At 42.3% G+C, this 26630-nt stretch overlaps 2 protein-coding genes across 2 annotated transcripts; both read right to left on the bottom strand.

Annotated features, from left to right (window-relative positions):
* Positions 1–682: 682 nt before the first annotated feature.
* On the bottom strand, positions 683–5205 carry yeats4 (YEATS domain containing 4). Its single transcript, XM_080757365.1, has 7 exons — positions 4994–5205; positions 4684–4803; positions 4069–4135; positions 2854–2948; positions 2627–2716; positions 1392–1479; positions 683–1294 (listed from the first exon to the last, which is right to left on the bottom strand). Exons 1-7 carry the CDS (start codon positions 5042–5044, stop codon positions 1125–1127), a joined length of 681 nt encoding a protein of 226 aa, XP_080613491.1. The 5' UTR covers positions 5045–5205; the 3' UTR covers positions 683–1124.
* Positions 5206–6198: 993 nt separating this feature from the next.
* LOC308310736 (proline-rich protein 5-like) lies at positions 6199–20857 on the bottom strand. The gene is made up of 10 exons (XM_080757139.1): positions 20588–20857; positions 17689–17778; positions 13875–14021; positions 12237–12317; positions 11325–11431; positions 11072–11163; positions 10674–10814; positions 10280–10424; positions 9411–9647; positions 6199–8327 (listed from the first exon to the last, which is right to left on the bottom strand). Exons 2-10 carry the CDS (start codon positions 17712–17714, stop codon positions 7990–7992), a joined length of 1314 nt encoding a protein of 437 aa, XP_080613265.1. The 5' UTR covers positions 17715–17778; positions 20588–20857; the 3' UTR covers positions 6199–7989.
* Positions 20858–26630: the final 5773 nt, after the last annotated feature.

Below are 26630 nucleotides of genomic sequence, written 5' to 3'. Positions count from 1 at the left end.
ACAATCAGGTTGCGAATGTCTTGAGAGAGCTCTTTGCTTTTACCCATCATGAGATGTTTCTTGTGTGACTGCTTGATAACAAAACAGCTGTTTTTTTTTTATAGCCAATCAATTTGCACTAGCCCAGCTGATGTTGGTTTGCACAGATAGGAGGTAGACATACAAATTACATAGGAAAGGAAAGGAATGGCAAGGCATATGAAATCACTAAGTATACTGTTTTTTCTTGGTGTGTTCAATACTTATTTCCCAGGCTATTGCACTTTATACCACATAAAAATATGTATGGACTTTATTTTTGTAATTTCTTTTCATGTGTGGATTACTTGAGTTAATACCAATGTCTGGTAAATAAATCATGTGAATAGCATCATTGGAAATGAAGTGAATGAAAGAAAGTTGATGTGTTCAATACTTATTTCCCCCATTGTACTTTCATTCAATGTTAATTAACTGTGAGCTCAGTTAAACGGAAGCTAGCATTTTAGAGGACTTGTTGACATTTAATTTAAATGGATGCTAGGTTTGACGTCTTCCTCTTATAGGCTATATAGTTATTTTAGAAATGCAATTGCAATTATTAATACCACACATTAAAATGTTAAAGCCAATGGCTGGCATATAATGGTAAAGACTTAATGTTGGTGTTTTTAGTGAAGTTTCACTCCGGCTCGCAACAGGAAATGGTCAGTTGGTGTCTTTATGTATAAAACATTCTAAATGATTGACAGTGCCTACAGATGCACAAGGCTGCCTGAATAAAGGCAAAACAAAAAACATCAGCATATAAAAATAAAACAATAGTAAAATAAAAATAAAATCATAGTATCTCTACTATACACCGATCTGTTGGGCAGAAACCTTGTATCTTCATATTTCTTTAATTTCTTTCCATAAATGTTGTACTCTTTAAGTGAAAAAGGTGTGTGTGGGTTTTCTAAATATTGAACCAATTAACAAGAGCTTGTAACTAAACATTAACTACATTGGATCACAGGTTATTTTTATTCAGTTTCCTGAAAAGTAATGTTTTTTGGACATACAAGGTTTCTTTCCACCCAATAGCGACGAGATATTTCTTTCTCTCATTATTTGTGTGTAAAAACCCCAGTGTGCCGTGTGTGTCAGGTGTCCTTGTGATCTCCGTCCTCCTCCAATCTTCTGATCTCAGTCTTCAGGTGGTTAATGTTCTCTCTGCTTGCCTTCAGTCTGTCTTTCAACTCTGTGATCTCCTGGCTTGTTCTCTTCTTTGCCGTCTCCAACTTCTCCCTGGTTCTCTGCTCCAACTCTGCAACTGCACACAGATGCACGCACACACAGACACAATCCGTTTCTAGACTCCTGTGTGTGTGTGTGTGTGTGTGTGTGTGTGTGTGTGTGTGTGTACATACATTCGGTCTCATGTTTGTAAGCTCCCAGGGTCAGTTGTCTGGAGGTGGTCAGTAGTTGTTGCATCATGGCCGTTGGATCCTGAAAGATCTGAGATGAAAGAGGAAAAAAATGGCAATCAGCCGTCTATCTCTCTCTCCTTCCATCTGTTCATCTGTCCGTCCGTCCATCCCTCAGTCTCTCTCTTTCTCATCTAATATGTATATACACACTTCACACTCTCTCTCTCTCTCTCTCTCTCTCTCTTATTATTATAAGACACCAAAAACATAATTGCATTTCACCTCTCAATAACTGAAAGTAACACAATGATAATGATAACACAATTTACACTAAGAAATCATTGAAATACAATAAACGCAATTCATTCACAATTTACGCAAAGACCTGAAACAATTTTTTGTAACAAATGATTCACAATGTACACAAAGACCTGAAAATGAAGTCACAATAATTACGCAACAAACGTAAATATTCTATGTGAGCATGTTAATGTCCTTTAAGGTCGCACCTCTAATTCGGTAGACTTGATGCGAATGGGAGGAGAAGTCATACTTGCATATTTAATTTGCTGCGTTTGCCTTCACACTGCGTCATCCACAGCAATTGGAAATGCTGTGGATCTTTATCAGGAACTTTATCAATGTGTTCAATTCATAAACTACACAGTGAAATCTATGGTGTTAAAATTATACTTTGAGTAAAAGTTATAGGATGTAAAATTAGGGTAACGTGGATGCAGTGTTGTGTCGTCTGGGACTGGTCTCTCTTGTCTCTCTCCCTCACTATCTGACTGTGTGTGTGTGTGTGTGTGTGTGCACGCTTGTGTGCTCGCAGTCTTGGGCACATGGAGGCACAGCGCAGTGAGCGCAGACAGCAACGCAAAATTAATTATCCGACATTTATCCTCATTCGACCACATCTATCCATGGTATTATGGTAACATGACATCTTTGCTCTGCGTAAGTGTAGATCCATGTGCTTACTGCTTGAATCACACCTGTGAAGTACACAGGGTAAATTTACTAATATTTTTAATTTAATTAATAAAACATTATTTTAAATTGGAGAAAAAATGGGATTGATCATTAATTGATTACTACTTTAAATGACATATTAACACATTTTTAATTAAATAACAAATTAACTCTGCAATTAATGGTTGCATCCCATGTCGACAAAGTATACAGGGTTTATTAAATAAGAAGTGCCACTTCAGAAAGTTTCAACATCTCACCATCTCATCATAGAACTCAGACACTACAGTCTTCTTAGGCATGGCACTGGAGTCCGACTGGAACAGCTTCAACAGGTGGTACAGAGTCACCTGACACACACACACACGTCAAAATATAGATAATGTGTTTCCATGCATGTGTGCATTAAGTGTGTGTAAATGAATGTGTCCTCATGTATATTAGTGAGTTTGCATGCGTGTCTGTGTGAGATAGTAGTGGTTCTCACAGGTCTCTCGTTGGGGTCGATGAAGAAAATCTTAACGACGATCTCAAACTCTCCCCAGCCAGTCTCCGTTATCTCATATGGAGGCTTGGTTACCACTGCGACACATTAGGAACAACAACACATTAAACAACATTAGGAAGGAAAAAAAAAAAAAACTACTATTGAAACATGCCCCCCCCCCCCCCCCTAAAAAAACCCCACAACCACCAAAATGTACAAGCCACTTTACAGAAAAAGTAGCTTATAATAAGCAGAGTTGGCAACACTGCATTTGGGCTTTCACAATTATTACATAATTGCAATTATTTTAGATAAATCACAATTATTTTTGCATAATTGTCAGAATTCATCTGTGTGAATTCATCTGCTTGTAGATGGGGTGTGCTTAGCCGTTATTTGGAAAACTAGATTTGTTTTAATAATGGGATGAATCTAGAGTTGCAATACCCTCCATTGACAGCCCATTGATCCAAATCAAACTTCCGATCTGCTTGTATTAAACAACGTTAAACTCACCAACATTGCAGCTGTAGGGAAAGCTTGAATTATCCTCTTTCAAACTTGTTTGCTTCATAAAAATCCACCGTAGACATGTTATGAGCTAGTCTGTCAAGAAAGTCTGTTTCTAAGAGTTGGAGTTTCGCCATCCCTACAACGAGGCAGCTCAAGAAATGCTACAGTCAATTCCTGAGGACTTGTCCAGAGACGCCTGGCTGGCAGCATCCTGGAAACAGTCGTGGGAGACGGCCGGGCCCTCCCGGATTCAACAACACATCCGGGACCCAGCAGGTGGCGTTAAAGGAGAAGACCTGCCACGCCATCTATGGACCTCGCTAAACCGTCTGCGCTGTGGCGTGGGTCGCTTCAAGTCATCTATGAAGAAGTGGGGCCTATCGGATAGCGCGGCGTGCGAGTGTGGCGAGCCTGAACAGACTGCCGAGCACATTATCACAGACTGCCCCCTATACAGCCCACCCTCAGAAGCTGGCCTTTTTGACCTAGGACCAGAGACGAGGGCATGGCTGCATGACACTGAGTTGGCCATCTGATGATACACGAAAGAAGAAGGAGGAGTTTGGAAACGCTCGTCGAAGACACTGAACCGTACCATCTGTTTCGAATTAGCACATAATGCAGGAGGCAACCCTAGTGTAACAGTGTTGCATCTGTTAAATAATAATCTAGTGTTGCAAATTGCAGCTAGGGTGTGCTGACCTCTCAGTGGATTCCCGTAGCTCTCATGCAGTTTGAACTGGATCTTCTTCACATAAGCAGACATGTCCTGAAACATGAAGTCACACCAAACACAATACATTTTAACGGAGGGGGGAAAAAAGACAACTACATATACATACAAATAAATGTGATGATGTTGTGGTTAATGTGTTAAATACAAGTTTAGAAGTATAATATTTCTAACAACAAAGTATATCGCTGTTGTCGGGCAGAAAACTCTTATCTCCATATTTTAACTTTGAGTTCTTTCATATGGCAAATGGTGCATTTATATAGCGCCTTGGGCGCTTTACATAGATTGTGCATTACATGATTCACCCATTCATACACCGTTGGCGGCGGAAACCATGCAAGGCACCAACCAGCACATCAGGAGCAATTTGGGGTTCAGTGTCTTGCTCAAGAACACTTCGACACTAACTCTGGGGGAGCCCAGGTTCAAACTGGCAACCTAGTGTTTACCATCCGGACACTCTACCCCTGTAACAGTTTTGTAAATGGTTTACACCAGACAGAGACGATGATACGTTTCTTTCTGTGTTTTCACGTAAACCTACCACATGGTGTATGAATGATGAAGTAAAAATCAAGTACCTCGTTCCTGTATGGTTTGACATAAACAGACCACTGGTGTGTGTGACCATCCTCTTCTCTCTTCTTCCCAAAGTAACGAGCAACGTTGCCAAACACTATTGGCTTTACAATCGTTATCCCCTTCAACAAACAGAAGAAATTATATGAACAATGAGAATGACATAAATATGAGTCCATTGTTTATTGTTTATAAGGATCCCCATTAGCTTTTGCCTTGACAAAAGCTAGTCTTATCTGTATTCATGCAGAATGACATAACAAAACGCAAAAGATGCTGTTATATTAACTATAAAATATAACAAGACTCTACCTTAACTCGACCCCCGGAATCTGGACCAAATTCAGCCATCTTTTTAAACATAGTACGTTTACTAAATATTGCAGTTACTCCAGTTGTTTACTCTCCACCCTACACTTGGCAACACTGTTATTGTATGTGTGAAGGTTTAAGGAATGTGCCATTGAAGCATCAACGTTCACATGTTTATCATCTCAGAACCTTCAAACATCCAGCCAAACAAGCACCGGAAATACATATTGTGTAACGTCTTCATTCGTCCGACGGGAAGAGAGGTGCCAGGACAAAGGTTCCGGCCGGGCAGACACAACTTGCCCGTTGTGCACTGGCCTACATGGAACGATGCAAGTTGGAAATGCATGCCCCACCCCCACCCAATTAGTCAAATGAGAGGCACGCATGGACGGAGTCCATGAGGCCCCTGGGAGCCATATTTACAATACATATGAAATATGTAGGTTTAGGTTAACACTCAAATATGTGGGCCCTCCTATCAAAAATATGTCTGACTAAAGATAATTAGTGATATATATATATAGTGATATAGCCTATACACTAGAGTAGTCTGGCTAACAGCGGGGGGCGGCGGTGGCTCAGGGGTAGAGTGCCTGGATGGGAACCGCAAGGTTGCCAGTTCAAACCCGGGCTCCCCCAGAGTTACTGTCGAAGTGTCCTTGAGCAAGACACTGAACCCCTAATTGCTCCCGATGTGCTAGTTGGTGCCTTGCATGGTTTCCACTGCCATCGGTGTATGAATGGGTGAATGTAATGCACAATCTATGTAAAGCGCCTTGGATAAAGGCGCTATATAAATGCACCATTTACCATTTAACAGCCATAGGCCTACCAGACTATGCATATGGACCTCAATCATGGTAGCCTACTCTAGGGCCTAGGCTGTGGCACCACACAAAGGCGTTAAAAGCTAAACTTCAGACTCCCCTCCCCAACGTTTTATTGCTACTACTGTTGATGTCTTATGAGCTATTATTAAAGTATTCAATAAAACAACAAAATCTAAATAAATATACAGTATTTGCCCTAATGTAAAGAGGAAGATTACTGAGCTACAACAGAAAAGTGTTTGTAAAGTTTAAAAACAAAACAATCCCTCCAGTCTTTGAATAGGCTATGTATCGTGCAGATGACAGCATCATAGGTCAGCACAACAATTCACAAACAGATGCAATTCATTTGTTTAATGAGTCAACATTCACAAAACATAAAAATGATAATCACTGTCTATCTGATTATCTGATTATTGTCTAAATAAGACAAAGACATTACACATAATACATTTTCATATAGAAAAAGAATTTAAAGGTTAAAAAATAGTTAATTCTTTAAACGGTTCTATACAAACATTGTGATGTTCATGTAAATTGAACATTTGTAATGATTCAATATGCTATAAATTACTATATTATAATTTAGAAGTATTACTTGTATACAGTAAATCTAATTCAATGCACAGTAAAGTGGTACAAGGCAAGGTCTAAAAATTGACACAAGGTGGCAGCAGTATCCAGAATTTACCTACTCCCTATTGAAAACACAAAGGTAATCATCCACTGAGCTGTGTATTACTTCACGATAAATAACTATTAAACTAACTAAATCAAGATTATCGTATGGTGTCCATTCAGACTCCTTGTCAAAATAGTCAAGTCAAGAGGATTTTCACCAAGATGAAAATACATTGGTTATGAAAAAGGCACTTAACCCATTAAAACCGGGAAAGCATCCTTCACTTTTTGCGTTTGCTATCCAAAAATAGCAGATATACAAGCTCACAGCTCATCACTTCGTGCCACACGGCAAGCTTGTATATCTGCTATTTTTGTACATTTTCACTTTCAGTGAATCAATGTCGCACATGATGTCACATCTTCTTTATTGTGCATCAGAGATTAGTTTCAGACTCAGTCAACAATCATTTCAGCTTCCTGTGTTTTTGAATTGACAGGAAGCACACTGTAGTAACCTGAGTTACAGTATAGAGACCCTTCACCACTAAAACATTCTGCCCACAAAGTAGTCAGAGCTCCATAGTTTCATTATAAAAAGTAAAATTACATTGCTTAACTTAAAAAAAAATAGTATAGTATTATGATTGTTACCCACCCTGGGATTGTTTAGAAAATATAAATCAGTTATATTTGCATACATTCTTAAAAGTTTTGATTTGTAGTTGATTCTGAAGGCTGATTCTGAAGGCTGCATTACTAATACCAAGAAAGTGGATCATATCAATCCAGTGCATAGATCTTTACACTGGCTCCCTGTATGTCAAATAATTTATTTAAAAAAACTACAATGGAACCATTTATTGTTTATAATGAGTGTGGGTGAGTGTGTTGTAAAGTGCGCAAGTGCCAGATGACTCGGTCGGTATCTGCTGCATCTGGTCACATATACAGTAGGCCTATGTTTACATGAGTGTAAGGCCTGCAACAATTATTAGCTACATAATTGCCCGATGGCAATTATTTGAGGAAATCACAATTTCGCATAATCATCAGAATAGTTTCTATTCATCTGTATAAATTAGTCTGCTGCTAAATTGTCATACATTTTCAAACCTTTTTGAAACTTGCAGAAATAGGCGATGTACAACAGTACAAGCTAACAACGGGTCCTGACTATGCAACATAGGGCTTGTGAGCTTGTAGATATGCTATTTCCCCTATTTTGAATTATTATTATTATTATTTATCAATATGGCCTACTTTTTGCCATAGTAAATTATTTATTTTGAATATTGGTACCAGCCATTGTCAGTCATTTATGTCATTGTGCATACATTAAGTTACTAGTCATATCTGCCCTGTGAATCTTTAGTTTACAAAGCCTAAATGGCAAATAGAAATGCATATTTTCTTTGTGTTCCAATGTTCAATGCCAAAAACACAATAAAATTGTTAATCACAAAACTAATCATCAAGTAAAATTCCATGATCGCGACAGCCCTTAGCTCATACGTGTGCGTGCACTGAGCGTGCCATGTGTCAGGCTTCGCTCTGCGTCCTGCGGTGGCCGGTGCTCCGGCGTGGGAACTCCAGGAAGTTTCCACGGGACTCGTGGGAGCCGGAAGACTCGGAGATGACGTCGGGACTGGACGACGACACGCTGGGAGCTGAGCCCCGGTCGCGACCCGACGACTCCCCGCTGACGGACGGCAGCGAGTCCGGGCCGGGAGGCGTGCCTGGGCCCAGCGACAGTTCAGGAAGGAGGCAGGGGGAGTGGAGGAGGCGATGTGGGAGGTGGGGCGAATCGTCCTCCTCGCTGGTCCTGGGGGTCCGGGACGTGTCAGGGGGCGAGGATATAGCCTGGAAACCAGACGAATCTGCCAGAGCAAAAACAAAAAGAAAGAAGAAGAAGCTCACCAGATGCATTTTTTTTAATTTTCTCCTTGGAAATGTAGGTTCCACACAGAGATTCCAGACTGTAATATCTACACAGTGATATTAGTCTGGCCATGCCTCCATGCCAGGCTAGTGAGGATGGTGTGTCTAGATGGAGGGAAAACGGTTTTGTTTTGTTGAGCACACTGTCATGTAAGGCAGTGGTTCTCAAATGTTTGAATTCCAAGGAATATTCTAAATGTGAAGTCACTCGTAGCCAAAGTGCCGATACTTTATTGGAATAGGACGTCCTATTCCAATAAAGTATCGGCACTTTGGCTACGAGTGTGTGCGGCCACCTTTGTCTTCTCAAGACTTCACATTTTAGATTGTTCTACCGTGGACCGGCACCACTAAGACTGGTGTGCGTTTAGCATCCTCCTGCACAGAATTCTAAGGAATCCCAGTTTGGCATGCATTAGAGGCCACGGACGCCCATAACTCAGAGAGGGTCCATTTGGTTCCATTTGTATATACTCTCATTTATTGAGACCTGTAAGAGTGCATTTGGTTCCTCTTAATTATGAATCATTTAGAAACCCCGCCAGGATCCCAATTTGAAAACCAGTGATGTAAAGTGTACTTTTATTCAGTATATTAAGTTGTATTATGTAAACAATGTAAAGCAAGGGATATATATAATAATAATAATTATTATTATTATTATTGTTGTTGTTGTTATTATTAGTATTTATGATGATGATAATAATAATTATTATTATTATAATTATAAGAATAATATGTTTATTTATTAAAGGGTTACAAAGTGCTTTACAATACCAAGATAAAATGCAGCGATAAAAAAAGAAAAACAGTCACTTATAATTCGGATAGTAAAATAATTACAATAGTAAGGTGTATTTTGTAAACATGTAAAGCACAGTGTTTTGTAAACATTGTACAGTATTATTATGTAAACATTGTAATGTGGTGTACAGTTTTGTAGCATTTCATAGTAAGGTGTAGTTGTTTAATTTTCTTTTCGTTTGGAGAGATGTTTGCGGGTGAGGAGTGAATTGTCTTACTGGTCAGATGTTCAAATTCAAGCCCTAACGAGCAGCTCTCTTCAGCACAGGAGGTCATCTCGCACACCGAATGGCGCCTGATGCCTCCACTTCCTGTTCCCGTGGGAGAGTCCACATCATACTCCACCAAGGGGGTCAGCATGGGCACGTTGTACGACTTGGAACGTACCACCGGGTTCTTGGCCAGCGGGGGGTCACTCCCGCCTCTGGAGGGCCAGCCTCGATGAAAACGCTGCTCTAGAGAGAGAGACACACATCACACACAGCACAAGGGAAAAAAGAAAGAATGCTTGTTTTTCGTTCGAATACACGGCACACGGCGCAAGACACACAGTTAATATTTCTCTGGGGCGCAGATCTGTGTGCTACAGCAGCTGTGCGAAGTCGTGCAATTCTGTTATGGAAGCGACGGGAGGTAACTGAATTCGAGAGGCAACCATCTGTGCTGTAACTCAACGGATGTGTGTCGTCAACGGCACACATGTGCAGTGACGACAATGATGGTCAATGCCTGTGTGCAAATTTAGAGCCATTGGTGCAGCCAGTGAGGAGCAGCAACATGTGCCTCAGACAGAATTCCTCTGTACAGTCGACATACAGTACAGACATCTCGAACATTATAGGTAGATGTTATTTAGACCGATGCTAGGTTCATTGCTTATCTGGTATACTTTAGTTTCAATGTAAAGAATGTATACAGATCATCTTTTTTGATAGCATGTTGTTTAGACTTATGCTGCTAGGTTCTTGGCTTACCTGTTTTCCTAGATTTCTGAGACACTAATACCACTAGATCTAATATACTAGTACTAGACATACTTTCCAGGTCTAAAGAAAGAAAGAAAGAAAGCTTGAACATTAACACACACCTAGTACACAGGCTGAGTAGTGCTGTAGAGATGATGTATCCCTGCAGTAAAGACCATGTGTTCCCAGGTATGGAGACACCACCCTCTCAATGAGACACTCCAGCTTCAGATAGTCTGCTGTTACTGTGGGAGACTCATGGACACCCTGCAACGCACACATTAGATTGGTGTTACTGTATGTATGCTGATGTTTTATGATTGATGCGAATATTGATGGGAAAATGAAATTGCACTTTGTGATTGTGTGTCGACGGCACTGCAAATGAGGGCAACCTTTCGAGAATAAATAAAGGTTTGAACGAGTGTGTGTGTGTGTGTGTGTGTGTGTGAGTGTAACCCTGGCGTGTCATACCCCGTTAGTCAGCAAAGTGTGTCAAAAACTAGAGACATATACCTGTAGTATCAGTAACATCTGGATGATAGCAGCAGGTACTCTGGCTTTGGGCCGACTCAGAGCTTCGTCTAGTTTCAGGTTTAACGTGATGACGTTCCTGAAGTGAAGGAGAGTGAGCTGACGGACAGACGGCTCTTTACCCTGTACATGGGCACGCACACACGCGCGCGCACACGCACACACACACACACACACACACACACACACACACACACACACACACACACACACACAGAACTGAAGAACTGAAGAACTGAAGAACTGAAGAACTGAAGAACTGAAGAAAATGTGTATGGCCGAGTCCTATTATGCAATTTGTGAAACAGCCTTTGACATCAAAGTCATTAATACCACGGGTATCACCGTCCGTCCGCGCGCGCGTGTGTGTGTGTGTGTACCTGCACAGGGTAGAAGATAGCCTGTAGCATGGACAGGACATCACAGAAGAAGAAGTCCCAGGTCTCAGCTAAAGAGTCCAACAACTTCTGACCTATCGCACACAACCAGGAAGTCAAATCAGCCAGCCAATCACACACAACCAGGAAATAAAATCTTGTGTGTGTGTGTGTGTGTGTGTGTGTGTGTGTGTGTGTGTGTGTGTGTGTGTGTGTGTGTGTGTGTGTGTGTGTGTGTGTGTGTGCGTGACTATACCTTCATAAAAGTGGATCTTGTCTCTCAGAATGACCATTCCTTTAGTCAACAGTTGATTCTGAAGGTATTCATTGAAGAATGAACCCAACTCTGTCTTCAACAGCTGTCTACACACACACACACAGCCACGCAAAAATGAACAATCAGTCTTATTACTGTTCTATTGTGTGAATACCACACACGACAACGTTGAAAAGCCTTTGAACTGGTTAAGGTTATTATATTATATTATTGCGGCCGCAGGTCGCAGATAACTATGACATTGTGCATTATCCGTCAGTCAGTTGGTCACGCCCCATATATGGTCATGCCTCGCGACATAACGTGACTAACGTCATCAATATTAAGCCCATAAAGCGTCGCAGTCCCGCCCCCTAGGAGGACCCAGGAAATAATTCCCCGTTCATTTTCTCCATAGACATTTCAAAAGGTATTTATTTAAAGACCTTTTAAGCCTCATATAAAGCCAACTCGAGTTGTGACAATTCCCTGTGTTGACCTGACCTCATCAAAGACACTCAAGACACGCTCCATATATGGCCAGTATAGAATTCATTCCATTATGTTGATCTGACCCCCCATGCCAAAGCACCAGCGCTTGCCCAGCAGTCTTCTGTCACCCAGGCGGATATGTTGATCTGACTCCCCGAGTAATTAATCGGCTTCAGGTCTTAATAGGTTAAAACTGAGGTGGTTCAGTGGTTAGCACTGTTGCCTCACTGCAAGACGACACTGTTTTGGAACCGGTTGGAACAGGAGTACGGACTGCACGGTGCTGCTCTTTCACTGTGGAGTTGGCACGTTCTCATCACCAAATGCGTGTTAGTGCCAGTGAGCAAGGCAGTAGTGTGAGAGCCGAACGGTGGCTGCAGTGCACCGCTGCTCAGACAGACAGACAGACAGACAGGTCACCTGACTCCTTCATTGAGGTTGTACAGTTCATTCTCTCCCAGCTCTTTCCTCTGGAACACGGAGATCACTGCATTATGGATGCTGCGCACATGTGCGTGCGCACACGCACGCACACACACACACACACACACACACACACACACACACACACACACACACACACACACACACACACACACACACACACACACACACACACACACACACACACACACACACACACACACACACACACACACACACACACACACACACACACACACACACACACACACACACAATTACATTAGAGTCCTGTACCTGATGCTGATCTGAGCCTTACAGTCTGTTCACTTGTTAGAACAGCAACATTACACCCAACAGTGTGTGTGTGTGTGTGTGTGTGTGTGTGTGTGTGTGTGTGTGTGTGTGTGTGTGTGTGCTCACGTGCATGTGTGTAGCTGATGGCAACAATACAGCATTCCACTAGTAATGTCTGACACAGTATGACATTCCATAGGAAATAACTCTCTCTCTCTCTCTCTCTCTCTCTCTCTCTCTGTCTCTTTGTCTCTCAATCCCCCTCTCTCTCTCTCTCTCTCTCTCTCTCTCTCTCTCTCTCTCTCTGGAAAAACAGAGAGGTAGATCTTTGTTTCAATTAAGAGGTGATGGCAGATCATGGCATTTTCATCTAGGTGACTTAATTCTTTATATTGTTCCGGCTCCAATTTTGTCCGCTCATTTCTTTGTATCATCGCTTCCAATTTCACTTGTTTAATCTGTGTCCTGCCTGAGATCTCTATCCTGATTATTGGACATCCTGATTTGAAAATGCATTTTCTGTTAAATAAAGAGGCAGAGAAACAGGGAGACCACTGTTACTGAACAGACACTCTTTTAGAGTTGTCATCGGTCCTGTCATCGGTAGGGCTCTACCCTAACTGGGTCGGCCAGAAGCTCGGGTCGGCCCTAACAATTATCATCATCATCAAGCCTGAAAAAAACAGAGAGGGAAAAAAAAGAAACATCGCCTGTAGGCAGCACCAGTGGCTCAAAGTATAGTGCAGTGAAAGAATGGACATATAATAGTTGGCGGAATGGTAACTTCACATCTTCAGTTGTTCAGTTGTTCTGCACAAAATAGGCTAAAAATAGACCTACAGCCTACAGGCTACAGTTAAATCCCTGCCGTTGTAATGCATCTCTCATTCTCTCTCCGTCTCTCTCTGTCTCTCTCTCTCTCTCTCTCTCTCTCCTCTCTCTCTCTCTCTCTCTCTCTCTCTCTCTCTCTCTCTCTCACTCACTCACTCACTCACTCCCTGACGTTCTCGCTTGCTGGCTGCAACAGTGGTCACTGCAAAGTTTTTTTTACTGAATTCTGATGATAATGTATGTATGAACCACTGTTAAAAAGGTAGGCGGGCTCAAACCGGCTATGCATGAATTAGAGTGACTATACTACTTTGTGAGTTATATCCCACAACATCTATAGCAGATGTAAGGAAAATAATATCATCATATTCACATATCATGAGGAGGGAGGCTTGTTTCACCTGACAAATGTAAAGATGTCTTTACACACACACACACTGCAGTCATTAAAAATCTGTTGTGTCATCACACACACACACACACCCACATGTGCAGGTACACCTTTACCTGTTCCAGGTGGCGTTGGCTCCTGCTCTCCTCTGCTGTGTCCCTTTGTCTCTGCTGGACTCGTCTGTCCCGCCTTTCTCTGATCTCCTGTCAGACAGCTCTGTGAGGCTGGAGGAGGAACCGCCATACTTCAACCTGTGTAGACTCCTAAACCGAGAGAGAGAGAGAGAGAGAGAGAGAGAGAGAGAGAATTCATCAGTCACATCCTGTCTCTGTAGATTTCTTTTTTTGAGTGGTGCCAGCCGCCTCCATCAAGTGACTTTGTGTGTACGTCTGTCTGAGTATGACCCATTGACCCCCCCCCCCCCCCACACACACACACACACACACACACACACACACACACACTTTTGCTTATGGTTGTCCATCGAATCCAATGATGACGTCCACTTATGTCCTTAACGGTGAGTTCTTTGATGGCTAAAGAGTCCAATCCTGGAATTACATGTTTTATTGCAGGTGGGGCATGGGTAGGTTGTAGTGGTGGTAGTGGTAATGGCAGTCATGGGTGTGTTCCTCCTGTGTCTCTGTTGCTGTCTTCTGACAGTCCTGTCCTCCTCCAGCCTCTGGGTTCCTTGGTGACAGCGCTGCCGCCATGAGTCACGGTCAGCAGCAGCAGCCTCCAGGTCCTCAGGCCTGATCTTACATTTCCTCAGTGAGGTCTTCAGCTGGTCTTTATAGCGCTTCTTTGGCCCTCCTGCCAGGCGCTGGCCATGGTGGAGCTGGCCATACAGCACTCTACGGGGCAGCCGATCTTGGGGCATCCGTATGACGTGCCCGAGCCAGCGCAGTTGGTGCTGGGTGATCATGGCCTCAATACTCCTGCAGTTGGTCTTGGCAAGTGTTTCAGTCTGAGGTACATGATCACGCCAGGTGAGGCCAAGGATGCGCTGCAGGCATCCAACATGGAAGCGCTCCAGGGCCTTGATGTGACGGCTATATGGGGTCCATGCTTCACAGCTGTAGAGGAGGGTGGTGATACAGACAACCAAAGGCAGTAAATATAAAAAATAAAGGTATAGTTGCACTGCTCAGTTCATACCAGTGCGTTTTTGTTTGAAGGGATAGTCCCGTGAGATGCAGCATCTCATTTTTGAGGGGGTCCCGTAAAAAACTTCAACAAGATACATGATACAGTAGAAGTATACAGATGCATTCATACACAGAGAGCTTGCTCCCCCTCTCCCACCCACCCCACTAGAGATGTACCGATGGGACATTTTGGCCAATATCGATATCCGATATAATGAATACCGATGAATTGCCCATCCCTACACATCACCAACAGCCACCACATCATCAACTGAGGTTGGCAACAGAGGAAAGAATGGCACCGTGCAAATACTGTACATCAGCGTATTGTATGTCCTTACAGGTAGCCTATACTGTAGACTGGGCAGACAACTGGGCAGACCTTAATGCTGTGCTCATGCTGCAAACAGAAGTAAACTTTCTGCTGCCCTGTGACAAATTCAACAGAAGTGTTCTTCAAACTTGAACATCTGTTTGAGAGCAACAAAAAGCTCATTGCTGCTCATTGGCAGCCAAACAAGAGTCCTCGCGCCACGGCCTCAGAGATAAGGTATCTAAACACGGTTTAGTTCTTTGTGGCTCTGTGATTGTATTACCATCTCATTATAATATTATTACTTATACTTTGTTTATTTTATCACAATTACTGGTTTTATCTTTCACAATGCTTTGGCCCAAAGACGTGCTGTTTTAGCAGATAACTGCTACACTGATCTCTCTTCTGGAGACTTCCTTATCCAACTAGACTAGAGGAAGGTCATTTTACATACAGTATGTAGATGCTATTGCCAGACAGTAAAAGTATCAATACTGCAATGTAGAACTACTCCGTTAAAAAAGTTCGGAATTAAAAATGTACTTGAGCAAAATTATAGGCATCAAAATGTAGTAAAGTACCAAATGCGACACATTGTGAGCTTGTAGATCTGCTAATTTCAAATGGCCGAACTGTATAGGCTATAGGGCTGAAGTGGATAATTATGTTAAGTAACTAGTAACTCAAGTTTTCAAATAAATGCAGTGGAGTAAATTTGGATCTGAGGTGTAGGCATGTAGCAGTAAGTAGAAGACCAGTGCAATATAAAATTATTGTTACCGGTAATTGGAACACCTCAAATTTGTACTTACGGTAAGTACTGTACTAAAGTAAATGTACTTAGTTACTTTCCACCACTGTTGCCAGAGACACTGGACTCCAAGTGGAAGACCTGGCCAAGGCAATGGTAGATAAGCCAGAGTAGCACGCCTGACTGTCTTTCATCTCAACTGTAGTCTATGGTGATGATGACTTTGTTATTGTTATACTTGGTTATCATAAAATCATAATGTTAAAAAACTAAAGAATTACTTGTATGTTTGGTAATAGCAGTGACAAACATCCAACATTTTTCAGATGACATTGAAAAAAAAACCCCCAAAAACACCAACCAGATTAGGACATGCCCATTGATAATTGACTAAATTGGGGTGAAACATTAACCACTTAAACTTAGTTGGCCGAGGTCCCTTAGGGCTCTAGACTTGGTCTGCTTCTTTTCCCCCCTCTGCCCCAAATATCTTTGCTTTGAAAATAGTCAACCTACAAGCTCACAACCGGAGCTTGGACAATTCTGTCCAGAATGTTCAGCACAGAATAGGGATGTGGTCAAGGTTCAAGGTTGTCTTTATTTGTCTCCCATGGGAGAAATTTGCCTTGGAGACAGAGTCACAGCTGCATACAAATAACAGACACATTCACATACGAAAAGGAAAAATACCATGAAACACCCAACATACACATTCCCTTGGTCAAAATGTAATGAATAAACTAACTGTCAGACAGGTGCGAGGTTGAACTAGACAGAGGTGCACTTCCTCCTTGTGAATCATACAACCAGAATACAGACAATACAGATCTTTGGAAACACTTTCACCAATAAATAATAACTTCTGAAGCTTCTCAACAGTTGCACGTATAGATTATCAATGAGAAGTGAGCTGAGTCTACTTTTGAGGACAGACTTAGAGTGAGTGCATAATACAACCCTTTTCCTAGTAAAAATAAATCACACAAGTGAGCTGTGTCTCTTATCATGATGATGATGAACGTCATCGTACATCCCTTTTTCAGGGCCACATGGCCTAAATGTTTATTTATACGGAACCTAGTTGACCGAGGGGGCACCGCACCCACTATCAACTATCACTATCTATAGTGTTTTGGATTTGGTAATAGTTTATTTGGAATAAAACTTGGCTGCCACATGACGTCACAGGGGAGGCACACACAAAGCCACATATTGGAGCGGCTAGCAGTGCTCAAAAATAAATAATTGAGACAAAGAGAGAGAGAGAGAGAGAGAGAGAGTTACTGAGAGGGACGAGGACAGAGGGTATAGGAATGTAGGGTTGACTGACAGACAGACGGACGGACGGACAGAGGGAGGGAGGAAAACCAAAACAGAGATTGAACTCCTGTTGTCTCCCCCCCCCCCCCCCCCTCTCTCTCTCTCTCTCTCTCAGAACAAAGGGACCTTTTAGAACGGGAAGGGGGGCGGGGGGGGTTGTTGCACAGGCAGGAGGGGGGAAGGATTTAAAGGTGACACACACGTTTCACTTCCTCAGTCTGAGAGCCAGAAAGACACAGAGAAAGAAGAATGGAAGGCGGAGGGGGGCATGAGAGAAGTGTGTGTGTGTGTGTGTGTGTGTGTGTGTGTGTGTGTGTGTGTGTGTGTGTGTGTGTGTGTGTGCATGCGTGCGTGCGCGATATGCGTGATATGTGTGTGTGCGTGGGTGCTCCTACCTTCTTAATGAACCTTCACGTTCCATGTGGGTTTAGATAGAAGGCCGCAACCTAGCAACCACCTAGCAACCGCCAACAACCAATCAGCATCTGTCAAAAATAATGACATAAACATTCAGCTAAGATGACAAGTCAACCTCACAATACTAACAATATTAATAGCACTAATAGTAAAGTACTAGTCCTAAGTACTTGCTGTAACAGTACTAACTGAGACTAACAGACTAACAATATAGCAGTATAGTAATAAGTAATACAAGTATTAGTAGTACTATGTATGTACTGACAGCACTAAATACTACACATACATTATTATTAATAGAACTAACTTTACCAATCAACACTCAATCATCTGGTGGACTGTAATCAAAGGTGTAAAAGAAGATATTTGATGGCACACACGCACGCACGCACAGAATGTCACACTAACTGTAGCCTATAGCTTATCTGTGTCTTCAAGTTTATAAATACAACATGCGTTTGATTCTGTATCAGAATTACTGAACATTCTGTTATAACTTGCAAGCTCCACTTGACCTACTGTATGTGTGTGACTCTCTCTCACACACACACACACACAGGCAGGCAGGCGCTCGCACGCATGCACGCGCTTGCGCAGACGTGCATGCATGGAGGCATGCCGGGAGATGGAAATACACACTTTGTAATATTATGAGAGGGGTTGAGGGAGAATGGTTAATAGAAGTGGTACTGTTCAACAGAGAGATAAAGAGAGCGAGGTAGAGAGAGAGGAGAGTGCGTGTGTGTGTGTGTGTGTGTTCAATCTTTTCATAACCATAAATCAAAGTCCAAACGGGCTGTATTATTTGGAGTAGACATTATTACCTTTGTGCATGTGTAGTGACCTGGCAGCAGCCTTATTCCAGCAGGTCAGATGTTAGATAACATGCAGCTACAGTACATGTTTCATCATAATGGAGGGATTCAAACACACAACAGCTATACCACCTGCAGCCCATTAATGGTTTCAGTGGCCTTGCTCAAGGGCACTTCAGCACATTAACATAACGCCAGTGAATTACACGCACCTACCATGAACTTGAAGACAGGAACTCTACCATTAACGCCAATGAATTACATCCAACCATACGTTTAAACTTTTCTCAAAAATGAATGCTCTGTTTTATACTGTACATTGTCGCACGTACATTTGCTTTAAGTACTGTACAATTTTGTGGTACTTTTGCGTTACTGGAGTATTTCCAATTTGCAATACTTACTTTACTTAATTACTTCTACTCCACTACATCTCGGAGGCTAATATTTTTTACTTAGAATACTTTTATTCCACTACAACTACGTTAGTTACTAGTTATTTAGTAGATATTGACTGTTATTACAAAACATTCATTAACCATTAACATTCATTTACTTTTGGTACTTCAAGTATAGTTTGCGGCCAAAATATTTGTGCTTTTATTTCAAGTACATTTTGAATACAGGACTTGTAACAGTATATCTGCATTGCCAGTATTCTACTATTCTACTCTACTCTCTAGGTCGTCCTCTGGCAAGCCCTCCGTCCATCCTCGCTTCCAGTCATCTTCCATCACCGGTTAGTATCGTACTGTATCGGGTGCTCAGTGGTTTCATTTTATGCTCTCAAGAGTAAAAGAATCCTGTCAGGTGTAAAGCAGCGACTTGGACACTCAGGCATGAAGGAAGTATGAGTTCAAGTCCGTTGCTCTCCCCATGTCCCTCATATATGGGGACTAGGTTGGCAGAGGGTGTGTAGAGCCCAGGATCACATTAGGTAATTGACACAGGGTTGAAGAAATGGGTAAGTGTGTCTGTGAGTTTTATAAATATTGAAGAAAAAGATAGGGTCCGCACACTGAGATAAGCAGCTTAAAACGTTTTTTTTAAGGTTCCTTACTTACACCATAGTGGACAAGTGGCTTTTCATCAGACAAATATTGAACCAATACAAAATATTGTTTTTTAATTAAATTAAATTAAGAGCTTGTTGGATTCATTGGAATACAGGTTATTATTATTATTATCATTATTATTATTATTATTATTATTAATGTATTTATTTATTAATTTCCTGAAAGTAACGGTTTTGGACATAAATAAGGTTTCCAGCGACAATATGCTTCCGAGTATAACTTTAGTCTCAAAATATTCATGTAGGCTATCCTCTAGCAGCTGGAGGAAAAGAATATTGCTCAAAATAGCATTAACCTGACTAAAACCAGAGATCTCAGCTCAACTCCCTGCTAAATCTAGCTCTGGTCCATCCATAGCATTATTAGGGTATGTACCATAGGCTGCTATGCTAAATCATGTTTTTCCCTCCAGCAGTTGCATTACTTCATTGAAGGAGTCCCCTCACCCTTTTTTACACGAATCCTCAGCATTACACTAATAAGACCGTCCATTAGTAGACTGCACAGTGCACTGTTGTAGGCTACAATAATATAGGAAATAAAGCTGCAAACCAGAATTTATTTTAACTGAATGAAATTAATCTGTAGGTTCGAATGGAGGTGGTCAATCTCTCTTCTCTTTCATTGAGAAATATAGACCCCATGGGGTCGGGTATGGACACCTACTGGTTGGTTGACTGACAAGTAGTATAACTCATAACATGCAAGTAGGATATCCTATTGCAGCTTGTTGCTTTAAGATAGAATTCTGGATTACAGAGTAGAATAGAATTACACAGCTGTGAAACTCAACAAGGTGAATGCAATTACCGTAAATGCAGAAGGAAAACCAGCTGAGCCAGGGGACTGGATAGTTGGCAACCACAGTTGAGTTTTAAACATTTATCTGAAAAATACTATCCGTGTCCATACAGACAAGAAGCACAACTTTTAACTAAACTGAACAAAAACTGAACAAATTCACACGAAGCTATTCAAACACTGACCTTGTCAGAAAGAGCCGCTCTCCTCTTCTTTAAAAACGTTGGGAAACGGGACAGACATTGCATCTACTGAAACTGACTTAAACCGTCTTAAAAACGTTAAAAAAGTTATAAATCTTAAAGTTTGACAAACGGCAGAGGGCAGACAGACGAGAATTACAAGGTTTTAACAAGGTTTGTTTAGAGTTTAGGTGACAGCACAGTATGACAGAACGGGATTAGTGGGGAGAAGTGAGAACACAGCAGTGATCGCTGCCTGCTCGCTCCGCTCCCACGACAGTAGCGGAGAGAGAGAGAGAGAGAGAGAGAGAGAGAGAGAGAGAGGGGTTCAGCTTTCTCTCCTCCTCCTCCTCCCCGCCGTGAGGAAGTGAAACGAGAGAGAGAGAGAGAGAGAGAGAGAGAGAGAGAGAGAGAAGGGGGGGAGCAATGGGTAGATTCTCAAACGTTTACATTTCATTCATTAAATTCAACATTCTTTGGTGGTAGGGTATCAGTGGTGGAAAAAAGTACTATTTACTAAATAGTAAAAGCTAGGCTACCAATATGCCTATACTACAATGTAAACGCTCAAGTAATAGCCTACAAGTAAGTCCGGCAAAAGGCCCATTATGCAGACTGTCGACCCATTTCACTTACAGTATCATAATAATGTCACTTATCTTATTTCACTTATCATAATAATGTTTCAAAAGTTTTGTTTTTGGTTTTAATTGTAGTGGAGTAGAAGTAAAAGTAGGCCTATTGAAAATTGGAAATACTCAAGTAGGCCCAGTAAGGGCTAGTAAAAGTATAGGTCTACCTCACTTAAGTAGGCTCAGTACCTGATAGGAAAAAAAACAGCAGTGCATAAATGATTTATTTTGTTTGACTTCATTTATCATTAAAACACTCAAACTTGTAGATCAAGTTGTTGAGAGACAATATGTTGCGGAAATGGAGAGAGAGGCCCGCCTCCTTTCTCTCATCGTATCTTGGTTTATAACAGCTAAAGTCTATTCCAGGGCAAGATTCCATTGGCAACACCATAAACACACACACACACACACACACACACACACACACACACACACACACACACACACACACACACACACACACACACACACACACACACACACACACACCTGTAAAAATACCACTTACCAAATAGGTCACTGATCACTGCACAACGTATAAACATTCTTATTATTGTTTCCACGCACAAACGGACACGCACATGCGTGCACACAATCAATCCATTTCTAGACTCCAGTGTGTGAGTGTGCGTGCGTGTATGTGTGTTCAGCCAGCCATGCTTCCAGTCCTGCTCCTACAGTAAATGAATGATGTCTTTCTGTTTGTTCAGAGACTTTTTCCTCCCTGGATGGCACACGCACGCACGCACGCACGCACGCACGCACGCACGCATCTTTCTGACACCTTTAGCCCCAGATGATTGGACACACAAGGAAGTCTTTCCTTCCTGGTTACTGTCACTGTGGTGATGAAGAGAGGAGAGGAGTTTTTGTAATCATGTAACCCTCATGTTCTTTGTTCTTTATTTAGACACATACTCTGGTACACATAACAAAACAGACAGGACATACTTGTACAGGACAATACACAAACGCACGCACGCACGCACACACACACACACATACAGGGTAAAAAAAAATAACCCTCAGCACTTGTCAACTCTGCCTGTATAAACAGTCCGAGTGTGGGAACGTGTGTGTGTGTGTGTGTGTGTGTGTGTGTGTGTGTGTGTGTGTGTGTGTGTGTGTGTGTGTGTGTGTTTGTGTGCGTGCATATTCTAACCTGAGGCAAGGTCACTCACCACAGCAGAACTGATGAAAGGACATTAGAAGTTAACATGGCTTCAATTCCATTATATTAACGTGCCAAATCACAAGTTGTCTCAGGCCACTTTACATGTAAAGCAGACACCCAAACTATTCCCCCCCCCCATGAGCAAGCACTGGGCAACAGTGGCAAGGAGGAAAACTCCCCTTCTTTAACAGGAAGAAACCTCAAACAGAACCAGGATCTGGGTGGGCAGCCATCTGCCTGCCCTGGACCATGTTGGATTCGATGAGAAAGGGGGGAGAGTGAAAGAGAGAGAGAGGGGAGGGGGGGGGACGTGACGCAGCCATTGCCAGCGCTCCGTGGCGGTCGCTCAGGTCATATTTTCTCTAGGAGTTATACTCAATATGAAGTCACACAGTCACAGGCAGCGAGCAACTCTATCAACTGAAGTGTCTCCGTGTCAATTTAAACATGGACGCATTTCCGCCACCAAATCATGGTTGCTGTGGATGGTTTGATATAATTCACTGCCATGGATATATACCAGACAGAGTGGGAAACAGCAGCCAATGACTGTATGCAGAATGGCTGCATAATGGGGACATTATACAGACACACACTGCTGACAGCCAGCAGCACCTGCTGTTATTTCAAGCAACTCCCTTCCCACACTGTTGGGAAATCCCAGCAGAACTGAACTAAAACACGTTTTGCTCACCTCAGTTCCTCCTTAATACGCAAGTGTTGATTAAATGTTATTTTCTCATTGTCTTCATCAATAAGGCTTCAGTTTATGGGTAAGTTAAAAATGGAAACGCAACAGTCGTCCTATCCAAGCTCAGGCAGGCAGCAATGAAATGACACAGACACTTTCCTGGTCAAGCGCTCCAGGTAGTCGAGCTCAAGTTCGCATTTATGAATGTCGGTAACCGCTCCAAAATCATGTGTGGCTATAATTGCAACCACAGGTCATATTTACCGTACTATGAAATTGTTCATTTCCCGTCAGTCACTCATTATCCCCATACATGGAAATGCCCCCAAATAAGCCCAGGTCTCGTGACATCACGTGACATCATCAGGGATGGAGATCTCTGATGTCATTGTAAATGCGACCTGCTGTCGCAATTAAGCCCATATATGGAGATCCCTGATGTCATCAATATTGGCCAGCAACTCTACGTACATCTGACCTCAAACCTCAAACCCTTAGATCTCCATATATGGAACCTGTTCTGACATCCAAATGTTGAACCTTCCCCATCCATCCCCATTTTCCCCGTCCATTCAATCTATAGACGGGCCTGCGCCAAAGTTATTACTTGCGCAAGCAGAGCGCGCAAGTAATAACTTACAAGTACTGTAATCGGCTGCGTATGTCGGTGTAGGCGGATGCGTGCACACTACCTCGCCCTTTAGGGCAAGGCCACTTCTCGCCCTTAAGCGTCTTACTGGTCTATTAGTCCACCCCCTGTGACGGCATGTGGGATCAGACATCATCATACGTCATCATCATGATAAAAGGCACCGCTCACATTTTTCTCCTCCTCAGTGGGTTGTATATAGGACTATGGACTGACAAAGCAGATTTTTTACTTTACGGAATTGTAAGTTGTTTATTAGCATTTCTGCCACAGGCTATGAGATCTGTAATCACGGTCATGGCCCCAAGTCTCTGGATATGAATTAGTTACAGTCTGATGTTGAAGTTGAGAGATGAGTTTGTTCTTTATCTGTTACAATCAGCTGAGAACACAGTCCTCTATGGAAGGATGAGCCGTTTAGTAAACATGCACACGCGCACGCACGCACACACACACACACACACACACACACACACACACACACACACACACACACACACACACACACACACACACACACACACACACACACACACACACACACACTATATGTGCTCAGGTTTAACTAACTCTGGATATTTAAACATGTAGTTACTAGGATTTTACAACATTAATAACCCTCAACATTGCTATGGCAGCATGTAGCCAAAATACAACTGCAAGCGTTGTGTTGTATTGAATGTTTCTGTTATCAACACCTGGACATTAACATTACTGCTGGTATCAACACCTCTTTAGTGTTTATGAATCTCTGCCAGGAGGTTCGTGCATTCGGCCGGCTGTCTTGTGCATGCTCACAGCATGCAGGCCACGGCCCTCAATTCCCAAATACTTTTCAAAATTGGTCAATGATTACAATTAACAATGTAATTTTTGTAAATTGACAATCACAAGCAACTTAACACTACATTGTGATTTGTGTGGAAGCATAGCACATTGCTATGCAAGGGATAATTGACGGCGGGCTGGTCAATTTGAGACAAAAATAAGGATTTCAAAAAGCTTACGAGGCTTGCGCCTTACGGTAATGAAAGGAGTCCATTAATTTATGCAAGGTCAGGGTGTGCGCAGTGCAACGTACATGTCGCCTCGGAAAACAACAGGAAGTGTTGATCAAATAGAATCAATATTCTGTCTATTTCTCGCTTTGATTGTTTTCAAGAACATTCTTGAGAGCAATTTTTAGCTGAAAATGACATTGTGCATTTGTTTACATGATAGGGTGACCAGATGTCCCCCTTTGTGTGGGACAGTCCCTCATTTCAAAGACTTTTCAGGTGTCCCACAAACTGAGACCCTGTCCCACATTGTGACTGGCAGGCATCAGTGTTTAAATGCCATAATAGTTATTCGCCTAATAGTTGGCTTTCTGATGTAAAGCTCTCTAATTGTCTCTTTTCCTGCAAGATGTGTTTTCAACACACCTGTTGAAATATCCCCTAGACTTACACTACCAAGTCGGCCATACCACCTATGACCAAAATTTGCATTTTAAATGTGAGATAATCATTAATAACGAAATGATAGGCAATATAATTTTGGGCGAATATGACATAAGGCTGTGGTTCCCAAAGTGGGGTCCAGGGGGTGCTTGAGGGACTTCCAGGGGGCCCCTGGCTAAATGATAGTTAGCTCAGAGCGTGTACAAATGGAACCAAATGGATCTTTATGGGTCTGTAACTCAAGAGTGAACAAATGGAACCAACTGGACCCTAACATGTCCATTTGGTTCCATTTGTACAATCTCAGAGTTAAATTAACTATACATTGGGGTCCCAGAGATAGAAACGCCATTAAATAGGGGGACCGTAGCCTAATTCAGGTCAAACCGATGGCCCTTGAAATGAAAATAGTTGAAAATCACTGCTAGAGCTGTAAAATCATCTCTTATGGAGGTCCTTTTGCATATATTTTCAAATGGGGGTCCACGGGCTAATTAGTGTCAATTTGGGGGTCCTTGACATGAAAAAGTTTGGGAACCACTGTTCAAATGAACTGTTTGGATCTGGTCACCCTATTACATGGCTGCCAAGTTGGATATGGCACAAAATCAAGCAGCGCAGCAGGTGCTCTCAGGGCTTAAAGCCAAAAAGAATCCCAAGACTGAAAAGGATTTTTTGCAAATCTACACTGATGCCATTAAATGACCCATATGAAATCCTCAGGACTGAAATCAGTCCCCAGGACTGAGAACTTTAAGCCCTGTGCTCTGAACCTTTGATTAGCGGTCCGTTATTGAGCTCAGCGGTCATTATTCAGGAATAACACACAGCTGAATTCAGTTTGACCAATCATTCAACCAAGCCGTGTAATAACAGTAGCTAAAGACTGGACAGGGAGGCCATGCGGTGTCATTGCATTCTATACTAGTGTGGCTATTTCAAACTAAGCCCTCCTCTCGCCACAAAGGCATTGTGTGTTTGTATAAACCGCGATATGTGGTTGTCATGTTAATTGATTATGTATATGTACCTCTGACAATAAAACAGAAGACATACAGATATTGTGCACACACGCACATACACGCATACACCCACCCCCCTTCTCTCTATTTAATTCCTTTTCCGCTCTCTTCTTTTCTCTCTTTTCGTATTTTCCTTTTTAATAGACTATTCAGATCTAACCTCCTCTCTCCCAGCCCCCCACCCCCCACTCTCTTTGAGAGTGTAGTATTGTCCGGACAGAGAAAAGGCCACTCTAATTGGTCACGACAATGTACACAATACCACACACACTCACACACACACACACACACACACACACACACACACACACACACACACACACACACACACACACACACACACACACACAAACACGCACACACACGCACACACACGCACACACACACACACACACACACACACACACACACACACACACACGCGCACACACAC

Source organism: Protomyctophum bolini, assembly GCF_963924005.1.
Source record: "Protomyctophum bolini genome assembly, chromosome: 23".
NCBI lineage: Eukaryota > Metazoa > Chordata > Actinopteri > Myctophiformes > Myctophidae > Protomyctophum > Protomyctophum bolini.
The sequence above is the reverse complement of the archived record's forward strand: the minus strand, read 5'-3'. Positions and strand labels throughout refer to the sequence as shown.

What these genes read in the sequence shown, in the direction of transcription:
- yeats4 (XM_080757365.1), bottom strand. Translation starts at nt 5,044, where the DNA reads ATGTTTAAAAAGATGGCTGAATTTGGTCCAGATTCCGGGGGTCGAGTT. An exon ending in ATTCCGGGGGTCGAGTTAAG is followed by an intron (nt 4,804 to 4,993) that starts GTAGAGTCTTGT and finishes TGTTTGTTGAAG; the next exon opens with GGGATAACGATTGTAAAGCC. An exon ending in TTACAAACATGAGACCGAAT is followed by an intron (nt 1,295 to 1,391) that starts GTATGTACACAC and finishes ATCTGTGTGCAG; the next exon opens with TTGCAGAGTTGGAGCAGAGA.
- LOC308310736 (XM_080757139.1), bottom strand. Translation starts at nt 17,714, where the DNA reads ATGGAACGTGAAGGTTCATTAAGAAG. An exon ending in GCCAACGCCACCTGGAACAG is followed by an intron (nt 12,318 to 13,874) that starts GTAAAGGTGTAC and finishes ACATGTGCGCAG; the next exon opens with CATCCATAATGCAGTGATCT. An exon ending in CAAGATCCACTTTTATGAAG is followed by an intron (nt 11,164 to 11,324) that starts GTATAGTCACGC and finishes TGTGTGCGATAG; the next exon opens with GTCAGAAGTTGTTGGACTCT.